This window comes from Antrostomus carolinensis, unplaced genomic scaffold (assembly GCF_000700745.2).
Source record: "Antrostomus carolinensis isolate BGI_N321 unplaced genomic scaffold, ASM70074v2 scaffold48332, whole genome shotgun sequence".
Taxonomy (NCBI): domain Eukaryota; kingdom Metazoa; phylum Chordata; class Aves; order Caprimulgiformes; family Caprimulgidae; genus Antrostomus; species Antrostomus carolinensis.
The window spans coordinates 27,386-41,810 of NW_010302625.1; the positions used below are offsets into that span (position 1 = coordinate 27,386).

At 36.0% G+C, this 14,425-nt stretch overlaps 1 protein-coding gene across 1 annotated transcript in view; it reads left to right on the top strand.

Annotated features, from left to right (window-relative positions):
- The window catches only part of TJP1 (tight junction protein 1), a gene marked incomplete at its 5' end in the record, with an annotated part of 38,894 nt that extends 24,698 nt beyond the window's left edge, over positions 1 to 14,196 (top strand). The window contains 6 exons of the mRNA XM_029083980.1: positions 3,607 to 3,657; positions 4,427 to 4,602; positions 5,299 to 5,740; positions 7,175 to 7,392; positions 9,129 to 9,272; positions 12,606 to 14,196. Of these exons, the coding sequence (XP_028939813.1) occupies positions 3,607 to 3,657; positions 4,427 to 4,602; positions 5,299 to 5,740; positions 7,175 to 7,392; positions 9,129 to 9,272; positions 12,606 to 12,700 (1,126 nt within the window). The remainder of the gene's footprint in view (positions 1 to 3,606; positions 3,658 to 4,426; positions 4,603 to 5,298; positions 5,741 to 7,174; positions 7,393 to 9,128; positions 9,273 to 12,605) is intronic.
- Between the last annotated feature and the right edge of the window lie 229 nt (positions 14,197 to 14,425).

Here is a 14,425-nt window from a genome sequence, read left to right on the forward strand (position 1 = left end):
ATTCCTGCTTGAAATCTGAACTAGTCAAGTCAAGCTGAAAATTTGGCAACCTTAATGTAAATGAGATCTTTAGAGTGAAATAATAAACTAGCTTGCTGAAGTTTTATAGTGTTAAGTGTACGTGCAAGTCATCTTTCACTTACTTGATACACTGTGTACCAGTGCTTCCCTAGCTGGGACTAGGGAATGCTGCTCTTATGTTGTCTGTCTTCTTCAATGTCGTCCTCTGTGAACTGAGAACATTGAAATGTTTCTAAGAGCTTGATAGGTTTTAAAGGATTCACTTTTTTTTTTTTTTCTAATGAAGAAGTCTGTACATGGCAACTATTTTTTTTTTTTTTTTTTTTTTTTTTATTTTTTTATATGCAAAGGAAGGAATGAATATAGTAACCAGTTCTGCTTCTCAGTCAAAGTGTTCTTTATCCTTTCTTTTGACTTACCATGTGTCTTCTGATAGAAAGGTGGGAGCATATCTGTCCTGTTCTCATAATGCATTGCAGTAGCTTTCACAATTATGTTCCCACATAAAAAAAAACCCAATATTACTCATAGATCGTCTATTTTGATCTGTAGGCATAGACTGTGTTGCCATTGTAAATGCAAGTAATGCTTTGGGAGAAATGTTGTAATCTTTTATCAAGTAATTTTAAAGATTGTAAAATTCTTCACGTGGAGAGTGTTGTAAGCTTTCATTGTACATTTGTTATCCTCTGTAGTGTTGTCACCCACACTGAAAAACATGGGAAATGCACACAACTATTGAATTTTTGCTGCAGAACAGCTACTAGTTGAGAGAGATTGTTCCATCCTTTTACTTACCGTGTCTGTATTCCATGCCACTTCCATTCTTTGACTGCTCAGTTCTGGTTTTGTTTTGATTGTGAGTTAGTGTATAACTTCAGGGCTTATACTTACGGGAAGGTGACATCTTACTGCCACAGAGCAATAACATAATACTGTTTTTAAGGATGATGGTCTCATATGAGAGGGGACAATAATGCATTGTGTTTTTTCTTTATAAAAGAATGTAACCTGTAACAGGAAGGTACAGACATGGGAAAGAAAATTTACCCAGAGTAGTCCAGTGCAAATAGACAAAATATTAATGGAAGTGGAAAGAGATAAACAAGAACACTAGCCAACTGGACAGTGCTGCCTCTAGAAGCATACTGCAGTGTCCTTTCGTGGAAACACAGGACAACTGCTGTCTCGAGAAAGCACTCGTATTTAGGACTCTCCTTTTGCCAGCTTCCAGTTTGTGCCCTGTTACTTGCTCGTTATTCATCTTTTCTTTCAGTGAATTTATATGGTAATTGCTATTCTGTGAATAAACTTTTAAAAACAGGACTACATTTGGATGATACAGGAACTGTTGATTATGCAATCTCTTGCTCCTGCATAATCCATATAATGTATTCTGGGTACAGAGGACAGATTTTATTTACTTGTGAGCAACAGCTACAACTTTCAGTTTTAAATATTAAACATAAAATTATGTAGAGTTCTTTACCATTGAGTAAGTATTGTGAAAGTAGGTATTTTTCCCATCACATGTGTACAAATTTGTTTACTCTTAATTTGTTGGGGTTTTAATTGCATAATTTAGGGAATTTTTGCCATTACTAAAGCTGCTTTGTATGGATAATGCCATATCTGCGTGTTACAGTTGCCAGTAACTGTAGAATAAGGGATAGTTTCTCTTGATATGAGAAAATAGTAGAATTTGTAAATGGATATGTTTCAGTGGATCTAGGTGGAGCAATTTGAGACTACTACCTCTGTGTCTGAGAGTAGTGAATTTATTCCTGCTTGGTTCAATGTAGTTACCTGCATTAGCTTGACATGCCACAGAATGAGGTAGCTTATCTAAATTTTATATTTATTAGGGTTAAGAGTACTCAGTTACAGCCTCATAGCAGGAGTAAGGAACAGTGTCCTGTGTTAACTTCTTAAACTGTTCTAGCTGAGCTCTAATGTATCTGTTAGAGTTGGAGCTTTTTGAATGGGAACTGAAAATCAGCAGTGCAGTCTGAGTTTTCTATGGTACACCAAGGCTTATAACCTGTTGCCCACCAGTTTATTCTAGAGGTTCATTTCTGCTTCATTTCAAATTAAAGTAGCCATTTTGTAGCAAAAATGAAGTGGGAAACAGCTTAGAAAACAGCACATCAATCGTTAGAGGAACTTAATTTATACACTTTTTATACATATTTATACAGTTGTAAGCGAGCATTTTTTTGTGGACAACATTCATTACATGTGGGTTCTGAACAACGTGATTGAAATTGTGGCTGAGCCTTGGTTAGGAGCCTGAGACAGAAGAATGTGCTTCATGTTAAGCACAACTTTGTACTGGTTGTGCTCGTGTTGTCATAGCTCTCTTCTGCTCCCTCCATCAAAATATACTGCCCTCCCCCATTTTTTAATTCCTCAGAAGGCTGGCAGCCAGTTCTGATTGGGTGTGGAGTGTGTTGGGTTTTTTCCTGTGGGTTTTTGCAGTGCTGCCTTCCCCTGGTTAATAGCTTCTCGGGGAAGCAGTGATTTCAAGTGGGTCGTTTTCTGAGAAAGCAGCTACTACCCACCTGGAATCAAGACAACAGTGAGTGAGCATGCAGTAGTATCTTCTGTTATTGCATGGATGGATTTATATAAAATCAGTGGGAACAGGAGCTTATACAACAGATCTAAAACGACCTCTTTTTTTGCAACACCGATTTTAGAGATACATTCATACAGATGCTGTTCAGCTCACTGAGCATCATGTTTATGTGGTCATCGAGAAGACTTTCAGAAGTCGATCAGCCCTTTTCTTAGTTTCATAATGTACTTCTCTGAAGCAATAAAACTGGTGTCTGAAGTTGTTGCCTGTTACATTTTTATGAGCATACAGAAAGTGAAGGCATGAGGGAAAGCTGTCCTAATGTAAAATGTATTTTATTGCAGCCTATAAGCAAGATAAGTCTTAAAAATCAAGGGAAAGCCATCAGTATACTTAAGGTTTTCTATCTCTCTTAGCATTCATAAACAGTTGTTCTGAGATACCCTTTTAGGAATTGTTGAACACAATAAGAAGCATTTTATGATGTGAACTCTGATACTGGATGAGTTGATAGTGCTATTGAAAGATTTGCCATGAATGTACCCTCAGTACATGATCTGCAATACAAAATAGTCATAATTCTGTGTATGTTAAGACTGAAGAAATTAATGCAAATTGGACCATAAGTGAGAGAGTATTAGAATATGGGACTTATATTTTCATCACTTTTTTCAGTATATTGAATAACTTTGTTTATACAGATTGTAACAAATGGCTTAGTGTAATCTTGTTCTTACTTTCAATATCTGTCAATTTGAGATCTTGACCACCTCCTAATCTGACAGAATCTCATATTAAATATAGTAGGTGATCATGGTGCATATGCATATGGTAAAAGTCTTATTATAAAAAACATCACTCTTAAAAGTACTGTCTCTTTGTTTCAACAACCTTGTCATATGAGAACTGCTAGGACTAACATAAAAAATGTGAAGAAATAATATGCTCAAGATAGAATGACTGTTTTCTTTCATTCTTCTGTTGCTGTTTGCTTTGCCATCACCTAGATTTCTTGGCTCTTACACTAGCTATGACTACTTGAAAAGGAACATCAAGTGGTAAGACTGTTGTTGATGTGAGGATGTTTTCAGGTGTCCTCTCACTGTTACATTTCATCACAGGCATTATGTGCACTTAAAATTTTAAACACACGTATTCTGAAAGTAAGTGCAATACATTGTCCAAAATTACAGGTATTTGTCAAATCAATCATTCCCTGAAATAAACTTTTGGAGGAATATTTGTAGTATAAGAAAAATGTTTTGAAAATAAGATTTTGAAGTTATTTACACTATGCACATAAAGCTAGTGAAGCTTAAGCTGGTTACATTTCTAATTAAAGATGGCATTGTTCAAATACTAGGTGTATTTAGAAAAGTTGTACTAGAATCCACTGTCCTATTGGCTAACTATGCATTTCAAAAACAACCCACCCACCCCACCAAAAAAGTGGATTTTTATTTTTGTTTTCAAGACCTACTAAATTAGAGAACACTTTTTCATTTAAATTACTCCAAATTAAATTGAAAAATGAAGATGTAGGCAATAATGCAAATACACCTGAAATGTCATCTGCCTTTTGTTTGCCATGGTTTGTGTTACTAATCTTCTTCTTAAGACTCAATGTTGTCTTAATCTCTCGTGCTTATCAATAAATGTTTTTTATACTTGAGACAGGATATTAAAGAAAATTGTGTTTTAATGTTTATAGGAAGAGATGGAAATCAGGTGATCATAGAAGAAAAAATAGCAATGAATGCAGGAGCTCAGAGCTCTGAGGAAACCAAGCAGTCAAATGAGGGTTTTTTCTCCCTTTTATTTCAACAGGGGGAAACCCACTGACACTGAATCAATGGATAGGCCTGTTGGTGAAAAACGCTATGAGCCAGTCCCTCAAGTTACAACTCCTCCTCCTGCTTCCTCTGTTCAGTACACACAACCTCAGTCGATTAATAGTCCTGTCCTTTCTCTCCCAGCACATCACAAGCCTGCACTTTCTGAAGGTGAGCAGTTGGAAAGCTAGCTTGTCTCATGTGGTGAGAAGTATCACTTGTCAGGTGCTTACGTGGTTGCTTTAGCATGTCTACAGTGGAAACCATGTTCTTCTGTAACTGAAACTTGGAATAATTATTAGTGAAAATAGCTTTTTACTATAGTGAGATTGAGTTTTGTGAAATAGTTTGGTGATCCTCTCTGAAACCAAAACTTCCAGGTCACTATAACCATCTCTTTCATATTTTGTGGTCTCAGCAAAGATGAAGTAAAATTTCCGGTATTTAAAAAATGTAGATCTCTATGCTTTGGACCAGAATTCTTTAGGCATGAGAAATAGTTGTAGGCTTCTAAAAACACAAGAAAAGGTTGTTTTCACTTTTACATTCAATACAGGTTTTCTTTTTTCTTCTTTTTTTTTTTCTTTTTTTCTTTTTTTTGGGGGAAGGGGGGGGTTAAGGTATAAATCAGTCTTAACCTTTTTATTGAAAGGTCATACCATTGTATCTAATATATCTGTTTAATGAAACATTAGATAACTTTCCTGAACATATACAATATAATAGGAGAACAGATGATATAAGAGAGCTAAGCTGAAGCTATATATATTTTATATAGTAGATTAAGAATTGACTAAAATGTATTCTTATGCCATAGTGTATGTGACTATTGATGGTTACTGACAAGTTCTGGTATTTGTGTTGCAGTTAATGCTGTGTCTGACCCTCCTCCACCTCAGAATAAACCAGCAATTTTCAGATCCTCTAGAGAGGACACTGTGCAGTCCACTTTTTATCCTCAGAAAAGCTTCCCTGACAAAGGCCCCGTTAACGGAACTGAACAGATTCAGAAAACGGTTACTCCTTCTTACAACCGCTTTACAACAAAACCTTACACTAGTGCTGCAAGGCCCTTTGAGCGCAAGTTTGAAAGTCCTAAATTCAACCATAATCTCTTGCCAAACGAAGCTCAACATAAACCAGAGTTGCCATCAAAATCTCCAAATTCTCCTCAACCAATTTTGAAAGCACACAGCTCGTCGCAGCCTCCCGAGTTTGATAGTGGAATGGATACCTTTGCTGTACAAGTTGACAAGCCTAAATATCAACCAAATAATGTTAATGCTGTGCCTAAAGCCATTCCTGTAAGGTAAGCTGCTGCTTTTTTCTTTCCATTAGTACATCTATAGGAGTTAATCTGTGAAACCTCTGAGAAATACAGGGTTTTGTTTTGATTTGCTTTTTTTCTGCTGTGCTTCCAATTTCTATTGATGATATAGTTGAAGGATTGATACTGTGATTCTAAAATTTGGCTAAAGGGCATTGAAAAGCATTTGGATACTTAGTATCCCTGTATCATCTTGCATCCTGTTATTGGAAAGTGGCATGGCTTTTCTTTCCCATTTCTCATACTATAATTATGTATCTTGTCATAGATAGTAATCATTTGTCCTTGCAGTTTGTTTCCAGAAGATGGAATTAATTTTGAAGGATAGCTGTTGCACCAAACTGTATTCATTCTCTGTGCTTAGAGGCGCACATGTGTAAGGGATATTTTTAAAACACTTGTAAAAAGAGAAAGTCATTATAAACTACAGCAGTTTTGTATTGATTCTCTTTACTATGAGACAAAACTGCTTAAAAGCAACCTGTGTTTGCTTAAGAACTGTGTCAAGAGCAACAGGTAGTGTTACAATCTTAAGCTATTTACTGACTTGTTAAATTATTTTCACTAATTTTTACAGAACAATGTTTTATTATTCTTTGATTACAAATAAATAATGCATGACCCAGACTTAAAATTTTGCTTGATCTTTCAATAACTCAGAAATGTGATAGAAGAATAAATCCTATTTGTTCTTAAGCACATGAGAAATGTTTTGATGCTATATAGACTGTAGGCTACTAGAAATTTTGAAATTACTCGTTCTTTGAGTGAAATTCTTTAGAAATTCATCTGAAATTAATCAAACTAGCCAGCTGATAATGTTGCAAGTTTCTCAAGTTTCTCTTTAGTTATATCTTGGCAACCTGGAAACAATTGTGTGGGGTTGTTTTTTTTGTTTGTTTGTTTTTTTGTTTTTTTAATGGACTTTGTTTTCAATGTATATCTGAATTGAAGGGTTCAGTGTGGCTTGAATAAGAGTTATTACTCCTTACAGTATTAAAGTAATAATGGACTTCTGAAAGGAAAAAGAAACTTTCGGATATTAATTACATTTAGTTTTACTAAGCTGAAGTGTGTAGCTGGGGCCACCTCTTTCTGTATAATCTCAGAAGTGAGCATTTGAAAACACAAGATTCAAGTGTTCCAAGTTCTTGCTTTACTTCCTGAACATACTCAGAGTTTGTGGGCTTTGATGGGATTTTTTTTGTGAAAATATTACCTTCTCATGGCAGAACTTGAACTACTTTCATCTTAGTTGTCCCACATGGTTGAGTGTGGGACACATTTTGTGTTTTCCTAAAATCAGTGTGAGCCTACTCGAGGCTGTGCTCTGCTAAAACATTAGAGGAAAGTACACCACTGACTTTCAGGAAGAAAATATTGATAAAACTACTAGGCTTTCTGTCTTATATTCAGCCCTTCAGCACTCGAGGATGAGGAGGAAGAAGATGGACACACTGTTGTAGCCACAGCAAGAGGTGTATTTAACAGCAATGGTGGTGTATTGAGCTCCATAGAGACTGGAGTTAGTATTATTATACCACAAGGAGCCATTCCAGAGGGAATAGAGCAAGAAATATATTTCAAAGTCTGCAGAGACAACAGCATACTTCCACCTTTGGACAAAGAGAAAGGTAAGAGCTGGCACTGTACACTGTTCAGGACAGGGAACTGCTTGAGAGAGTCCAGTGCAGAGCCATGAAGATGATTAAGGGAGTGGAGCATCTCCCTGATGAGGAAAGGCTGAGGGAGCTGGGTCTCTGTAGCTTGGAGAAGAGGAGACTGAGGGGAGACCTAATTAATGTTTACAACTATGTTAAGGGCAAATGTCATGAGGATGGAGCCAGGCTCTTCTCAGTGATGTCCAATGGTAGGACAAGGGGCAATGGGTGTAAGCTGGAACACAGGAGGTTCCGCTTAAACTTGAGAAAAAACTTCTTTACTGTGAGGGTGACAGAGCCCTGGAACAGGCTGCCCAGGGAGGTTGTGGAGTCTCCTTCTCTGGAGACATTCAGGCCCCGCCTGAACCCCTTCCTGTGTGATCTTGTTTAGGTTCCTGCTCCGGCAGGGGGATTGGACTAGATGATCTTCTGAGGTCCCTTCCAATCCCCAACTGTGATTCTGTGATTTAATACAATTATTTTCTAACAATGGCAAAATAGAACATGAAAATACCTTAGTATGCTTCAATATATAATATACTTCTGTATGAAGATACGGCGTATGCATCTCACAAGAAGTATAAGGAAAGCACTGTTCTGCTTATTATGGAAAGTTGCAAGCAATATGGAGGCAGTGAATTACAACTTGACATTATTTAATTTGTAGATTTAAGGTACTGATTTAAAACATATCTAGTGCACTAAAGGAAGGTTCTAAGTTCTTTTTTTAAGAATGTTTGAAATTGTAGATTCCCTCACAAAGTGCAAGGATTTATTCTAGGCATTCCTATTAGAAATATTTCTTCATCTCACAGTTAGGACAAAAGAATTACAAAGCACACGATTTAAACTAATTTTGACTTGAGTTAAATATTTGGAGTTTACTTCAACACTTGAAAATAGTCAGCATATTTTTTTTTTTTCAGTTTCTCTAAAGAAAACAGCTTCAGGGTTTAAAAAAATATTCTAACTTTTATATAAATAAAACTATATTCCTGACTGTCTTATTAGTAAGGATTGGGTAGTGTATCTTAGTTGAGCAGTTTTTTCATAGAAAGTCTGTCTTTTATACCACTAGTTCAGCACACATGCACTTTCTGACCTGTCAAATTCCTATTTTCCTCAAGTAAAGAAACTAAAGGGGTTAATTTCATAAATTTGCAGTTAAAGCATTACTTGCAATCTCCAATGACTTTGAATCTTTATAAACCAATCATATAATGTTCCTCAACCGAATAATCTCTACGTTAACATTTGGAGTTTTAAACTAAAAATAGACCTATATATTTGTATGCTTTATCTTTCGACTGTTAGGGTAAGAGTCATACATAGGCTCTTCATGTGCTGGAGGCTTGGTTCAGCCCAGTGTGCCGTAAATCCATACAAGCAGAACATCACAGCTGTAGCACAGAGAACCATGAACAGGGCTGCTTACTGATTTGGGGATTTATTTCTTTTGATGCACCTGCTTAGAAATTAGTGGCAAAAAAAAAAATCCCAACATGATTTTATAATCAGACTTGTCCTTTATAATTTTGAGATTGTTGTGTGTTCCAGTGAAAAGTCACTTGAGTGTTCTGAAAGACTGAGAATCAATCTTGCTAGGTGCTGTTACTAAGTTACTGAGTAGCCCTAAAATATAATTATATAATACTTTGAACCTATTTCAAGAAGAATCAGTAACAGATATTTCTTTCTCTTAACTACAGGTGAAACACTTCTTAGCCCCTTGGTAATGTGTGGGCCTCATGGACTAAAATTCCTGAAGCCAGTGGAGCTGCGCCTGCCACATTGTGCGTCTATGACCCCTGATGGTTGGTCTTTTGCTCTAAAATCCTCCGACTCCTCGTCGGGTATGCTGTCCTCCCTCTGTCCTTTTGGGGCTTTTGGGTGCTATCGTATAATTTAAGTTAATTTGGCTAAAGGTGATGCTGTGTAATATAAAGAACTCAATCATTGTATTTGTGTCAAACTCTCCCATTTCACTTTCATTACAAATGTCTTTCTTACATTTACTCATGGTGCAAATTCATAGCTAAAACCATGGTAGCAGAAAAAGAGTACTATCTCTAGTCTATGAAATATTATCGTATTTTTCTACTCTGTCTTCTTTCTTGAGGACTGCTGCAGCTGAATACACTTGAAATGATAGTCGCACTAAAATTGAGAGGAAATGATTATGTACCTCTGATTGGCCTTTGTAACATAACTGGTGTTTGTCTGTTGCTTAATTAACCATATAGGACTCTGGCAAATCTTAACAATCTGCATGCTCATAAATCATGATTTAACGCTTGTTAACTGTTTCCATGTGTGCAAGTTGATGCTAACAGTTGAGTCATTTAAGAAAACTATAGTGTTCAGTAAAAGCATTTACAATTCACTCTAATGTAGCTGGATTTTCCACAAGACTTTTCTTGCTTGCTTCTGCCTATTTCTCCTCTACCACCTCTTACCCAGAAGTTTCTGGTTGGTAGTAAAAGTTGCAACTAGGTTGCAATTTGATTTTTCTGTTCATTTTTACCTCACTCTGGCTTTCTGGGATGAGGGGGAGAATGTATTGGCTGAAATTTTTAGTGAGGAGCCTAATTGAGAATTCTGGGCAAGTTTCAAGCAATTTCATGAAATGGCTGTGAGGTTACAGATATTTAAAAAGGAATGTTTCCGTATCTGGGGGAAAAAGTCTCAAGGTTTTATTCAGCTACCTTCAAAATTTATGGTAGAAGGTTCAAACCATTAATATATACATATGATCTAAGTAATGACTGAGTAATGATATACTTCTGTATACAGCATTTAAACCACCATGTATGCATCTCTTCTGTCACTAATGTATCTATCACTGTCAACACCAAAGCACTGATGCTTTGAAAGATGAAAGCATCAATCCCCTTGATGGGGATTCAATAACCTAGAGGTATTAATGGCAATAATTTTTAGTTGGTTTTTATAAGCTATTATACGCATGTGTTGCATGCATCTATTTAACAGTGTGTGTATACATGACAGTGTTAAAACATGGACTCATAAATTAGAGTCCCAAAAGATATGACAACTATGTACAAAAATGACACACTTCCTTTGTAACTAATAGCACCTGTTCATGAACTTACTTGAAGTTGAAGGGAGAGGACTTAAATGATCTAAACAATAACTGAAGTTACTGAGACATTTTTCTCCCTTTCCAAAGTGGGCTGTGTGTGTGTGCGTGCATGTGTGGGTGAGAGCAAGAACGTGTATATTTAAAACCTAACACTTTCTGTACTGTGAATATAACACCACATTCTGTTAATCTGAAATGGGATGTATATCATAACATTGCTCTTTTGAGACAAACTTTAAAATTAGGCAATTCTGTCTTATGATATGTAAGTAGACCATAATGTGTCTTAAATAAATAATTGTTTTCTCTCTTTCTAAATTAGTTGGTTATGGGACTCTGATTTTTGAGGTGGCTTTATAATAACAGTTTATACAGTTCTGGGTTTTTTCTCTCTTCAGTTGTCTGCTCTACCTCATCTTTTCTCAGTGTGTCCATGTTCTGTCCTAAAAGTGACATTCATTTGCACTTACTAACATCCTTTCTGACACATTTAAGCCTCATATATTGATATTTTACTGTTAAACCCCTTGAAAAGCTTGAGTGATTCTGGTATTAAAACTGGGTAAAAAAATTGCCTTTTATGGCCACACCTGTTAAAATGTATTAGTAAAAAATACTGAAGGATTTTTTTCTTTTTCCCTAAAGCAGTTGTACGTAAGTATGGGTAAAACATCCTCAACAGCTAGAGATGTTGTACTGCTACAGCCTTATCCTTATTATGTATTTAAGAGGAAAGGTTGGGAAAGTCTACTATTGTCTCATGTGCAAGACTAGGACCTGGTTGTCCTACGGTCCTGTTTTACCCTTCTCCTAATATATTTGGTCATGTGAGTTTTGAATGTAATTCCCTGCATCTGTAAAGTGAAAAATCATCCAGGATTATTGAGGTGCTTGAGTGAAAGAAGTAGTCTCAGGTGGTTGCAGTAAACTTGTTTATAAACATGTTTACATTCTCTAACTATACACAGGCTGCTTTTCTTTGTCCCTGCATCAGATGTTGCCATCACTCAGTGCACTGTGTACCTCATTTTGTTTTCATGAGTTCAAGAAAATTATGTGGAATTTGCAGCAGTCTCATTTAATACAGAGGTCTCGGGTGTTCACAGTCTATGTGACTGGGTTCTCTTAACTTGTTGAACGTTTCTCAAGGCAGATCTGTTTCGGCCGAGCTATTTAATGTAATTTGTCTGGAAGGCTTAAGAGAACTTCAGTGCATTTTTCACTGTTCTACTGTAGTGGGATAATGACACTTTTTGTATAGTGGCAGCATTTAGTAGTGGTTTTAGGTGGGTAATTGAAGAATACTTTCTCCAGCTGAAAGAGACAATTTACTGTGCAGATGGAATAACCTTTGTTTGGCGAGATGGCAGGTGATGACTTTCCCATGTAGTGGAATGTTACATAGGACCATGAGTAGATAAGATCTGTTGTAAAGATTTTTTTTTTAAGTATGTATCACTTAATTAGAATTCCTTTTAGAATGTCAGTATTTCAGGCTTTTAAATGAATATACTGGATGTAGCCACAAGATTACTACAATCCTGTCCACAGGAACTTTTGTGATAGAAGATAAAACTACCAGTGTGTCAGTGTTTAGTTACAACGTAACTTCTAATTTTACTCATCTGTGTTCAGGACTGTTCCTAGAAATGCCAAACGCATCCTACCCAGATTAGCTTTTAAAATGTTTTGTTTTTTTTTTTTTTTTTTTCCTGGCAATTTTTGAAAGAGCCAGTGAATACCTGATTCACTGTTAACACTTCTCAAATGGGGAAAGCACTATGTTGGTGCTATAGAGTAGAGTGACTTACATTTAACAATTCCTGAGTGCCATAGCATCTATTTTGAATAACTAATCTATCCTACATTATATGAAAATAAAGGGTTTACTTTTTTATTAATAACACACAAACTAGAGTTGGGTTTTTTTTAAAAAAAAACAATCAATAAACAAACCCCCCCAAAAAAACAAACAGGTGTTGATTCAGAACTTAAAAGCTCCTGTCCAAAAGCTTGGTTGTTTCAAAATGTACACTGTTTGACAGCAGATACTAAACACCAGCATTGTGTTTTCCTCCCACAGGTGACCCCAAAACCTGGCAGAACAAGTCTCTTCCTGGGGATCCAAACTATCTTGTTGGAGCAAACTGTGTCTCAGTCCTAATTGACCACTTCTAAATATTAAGTTAGCTGACTGAGTAAATAATGTGAAACTGAGATGGACCTTACATATAAACTGAACCACTCTATCAAGTATTAACTGTTCTATAAGTGATAATGGATCTTAGTGTTTAAGCATCTTGCTTTAACTAACAATGGTTTAGTGACTACACTCTTTGAACCATGGTCACAATACATGCCACAAGCAGGGAGTGTACAGTGGGAACAAGGTAGGGTTTTTGCAGGTTCTGTATGCTTTGGTTTGTTGGTTCTTCTTTTGTGGGGTTTTTTTGATTTTTGTTTTGTTTCCTTTTTTTTTTTTAAGACACTATTAGTATTTCATTGTTTAAGATCTGAAAGTACCAATGGAATTATATTCAGAGGAACTGAATTTGGTTTATACTCCACTGGCAAAAACACAGAATTTGTCCTGCATTTTTATGACTGTGTGTTTGTAACTCACGAGACTACATTTTGGTCTCTACTTTTTATGTGAGTTTTGGTGTACATGTCCAATGAAATGGCAGTCAGCTTGGGGTAGCACAGTTTAGGCATTTTCCTCTGCTGAAAGGCTAATGCAAACACATCTACTTACTGCATATGGAAACATTGTCATGAGAACAAGAGGGAGGGGGGAGAAGCATGTGGGATGACTATGGTTCAGTTGCCTCTGTGGATTTGTAAATTAACCACATTATTACAGACCTATTAACCAGCAGGGATGCCTTACCCTCATGTTTTTAATAGTCTTAGCTCTCATAGTTCTCTGTATTAAGTTTGTATGGCTTTCGTGCTTACCTAGATAATATATCATGAGAGACTGGGGAAAGGGGGTGGGGGCGGAGGGGGTTAAACAAACCACAAAAACTTGTGAGTTTGGTTTAGAGAACCGATATTGTTTGTGTTCATCAGCCAGAAGAGAACCAGAAGAAAATGATGGTATGTTTTCTGCTATGCATTTGAAAATTTACAGATGTTATAGACTGCTTGTATATAATGCGTGCATACCACTTTTGTTCTTGGTTTGTAAATTAACTTTTATAAGCTTTACCTTTTTATATATATAAATATATATAAAAACAAACAAAGTTTCTTAAGGATATGTTTGTATTCTCATACCTTTTGAGCCTTGAACTTTGACATCTGCAGCAATAAAGCAGCATTTCTACAATATATGAACAAGGACATTTTTAAAAAATGCACAAAGTTGTTACCTTTTTAAGTGCTGCATTTAAAGAATATAACTTGGAATTCTCTACTTTGATTAAATTCTTGAAAAGTATCCCTACTGTAATTTGTCATAAGGATACTGTACTATGTGCCCTGAAATGTATTTTTTTACTAATAGACAATTTATTACGGCACAATGGCACTACTACTGTTTAGATAATATACCACTGCATTCTGTTAATGAGTTATTAGCTATTCAGGTGTGGCTGACTTTTTTTTCTCTGCAGTTATTAAAATTACACATTTCTAAATATACAGAATAAAACTGTTTTTAAAATAATAAAGGAGATTGTAGTACCTTATTGTTTCTGAAATGCATTTATGTGAACATGACAAAATCAATTTTTTTTCTATGTAAGTAGACAGCTGGATACTGCCATATGTTCAGACAGGAAGCAGAGCTCTTGAGTCAGTTGGAGTTATCTACAGCAAGGCTTCTGAAATGAAGAACTCCAGTGTGGATCTATTGGAAATTAGTCCCTTGAACCACTATGTTGGTGGTAGTTTACTTAC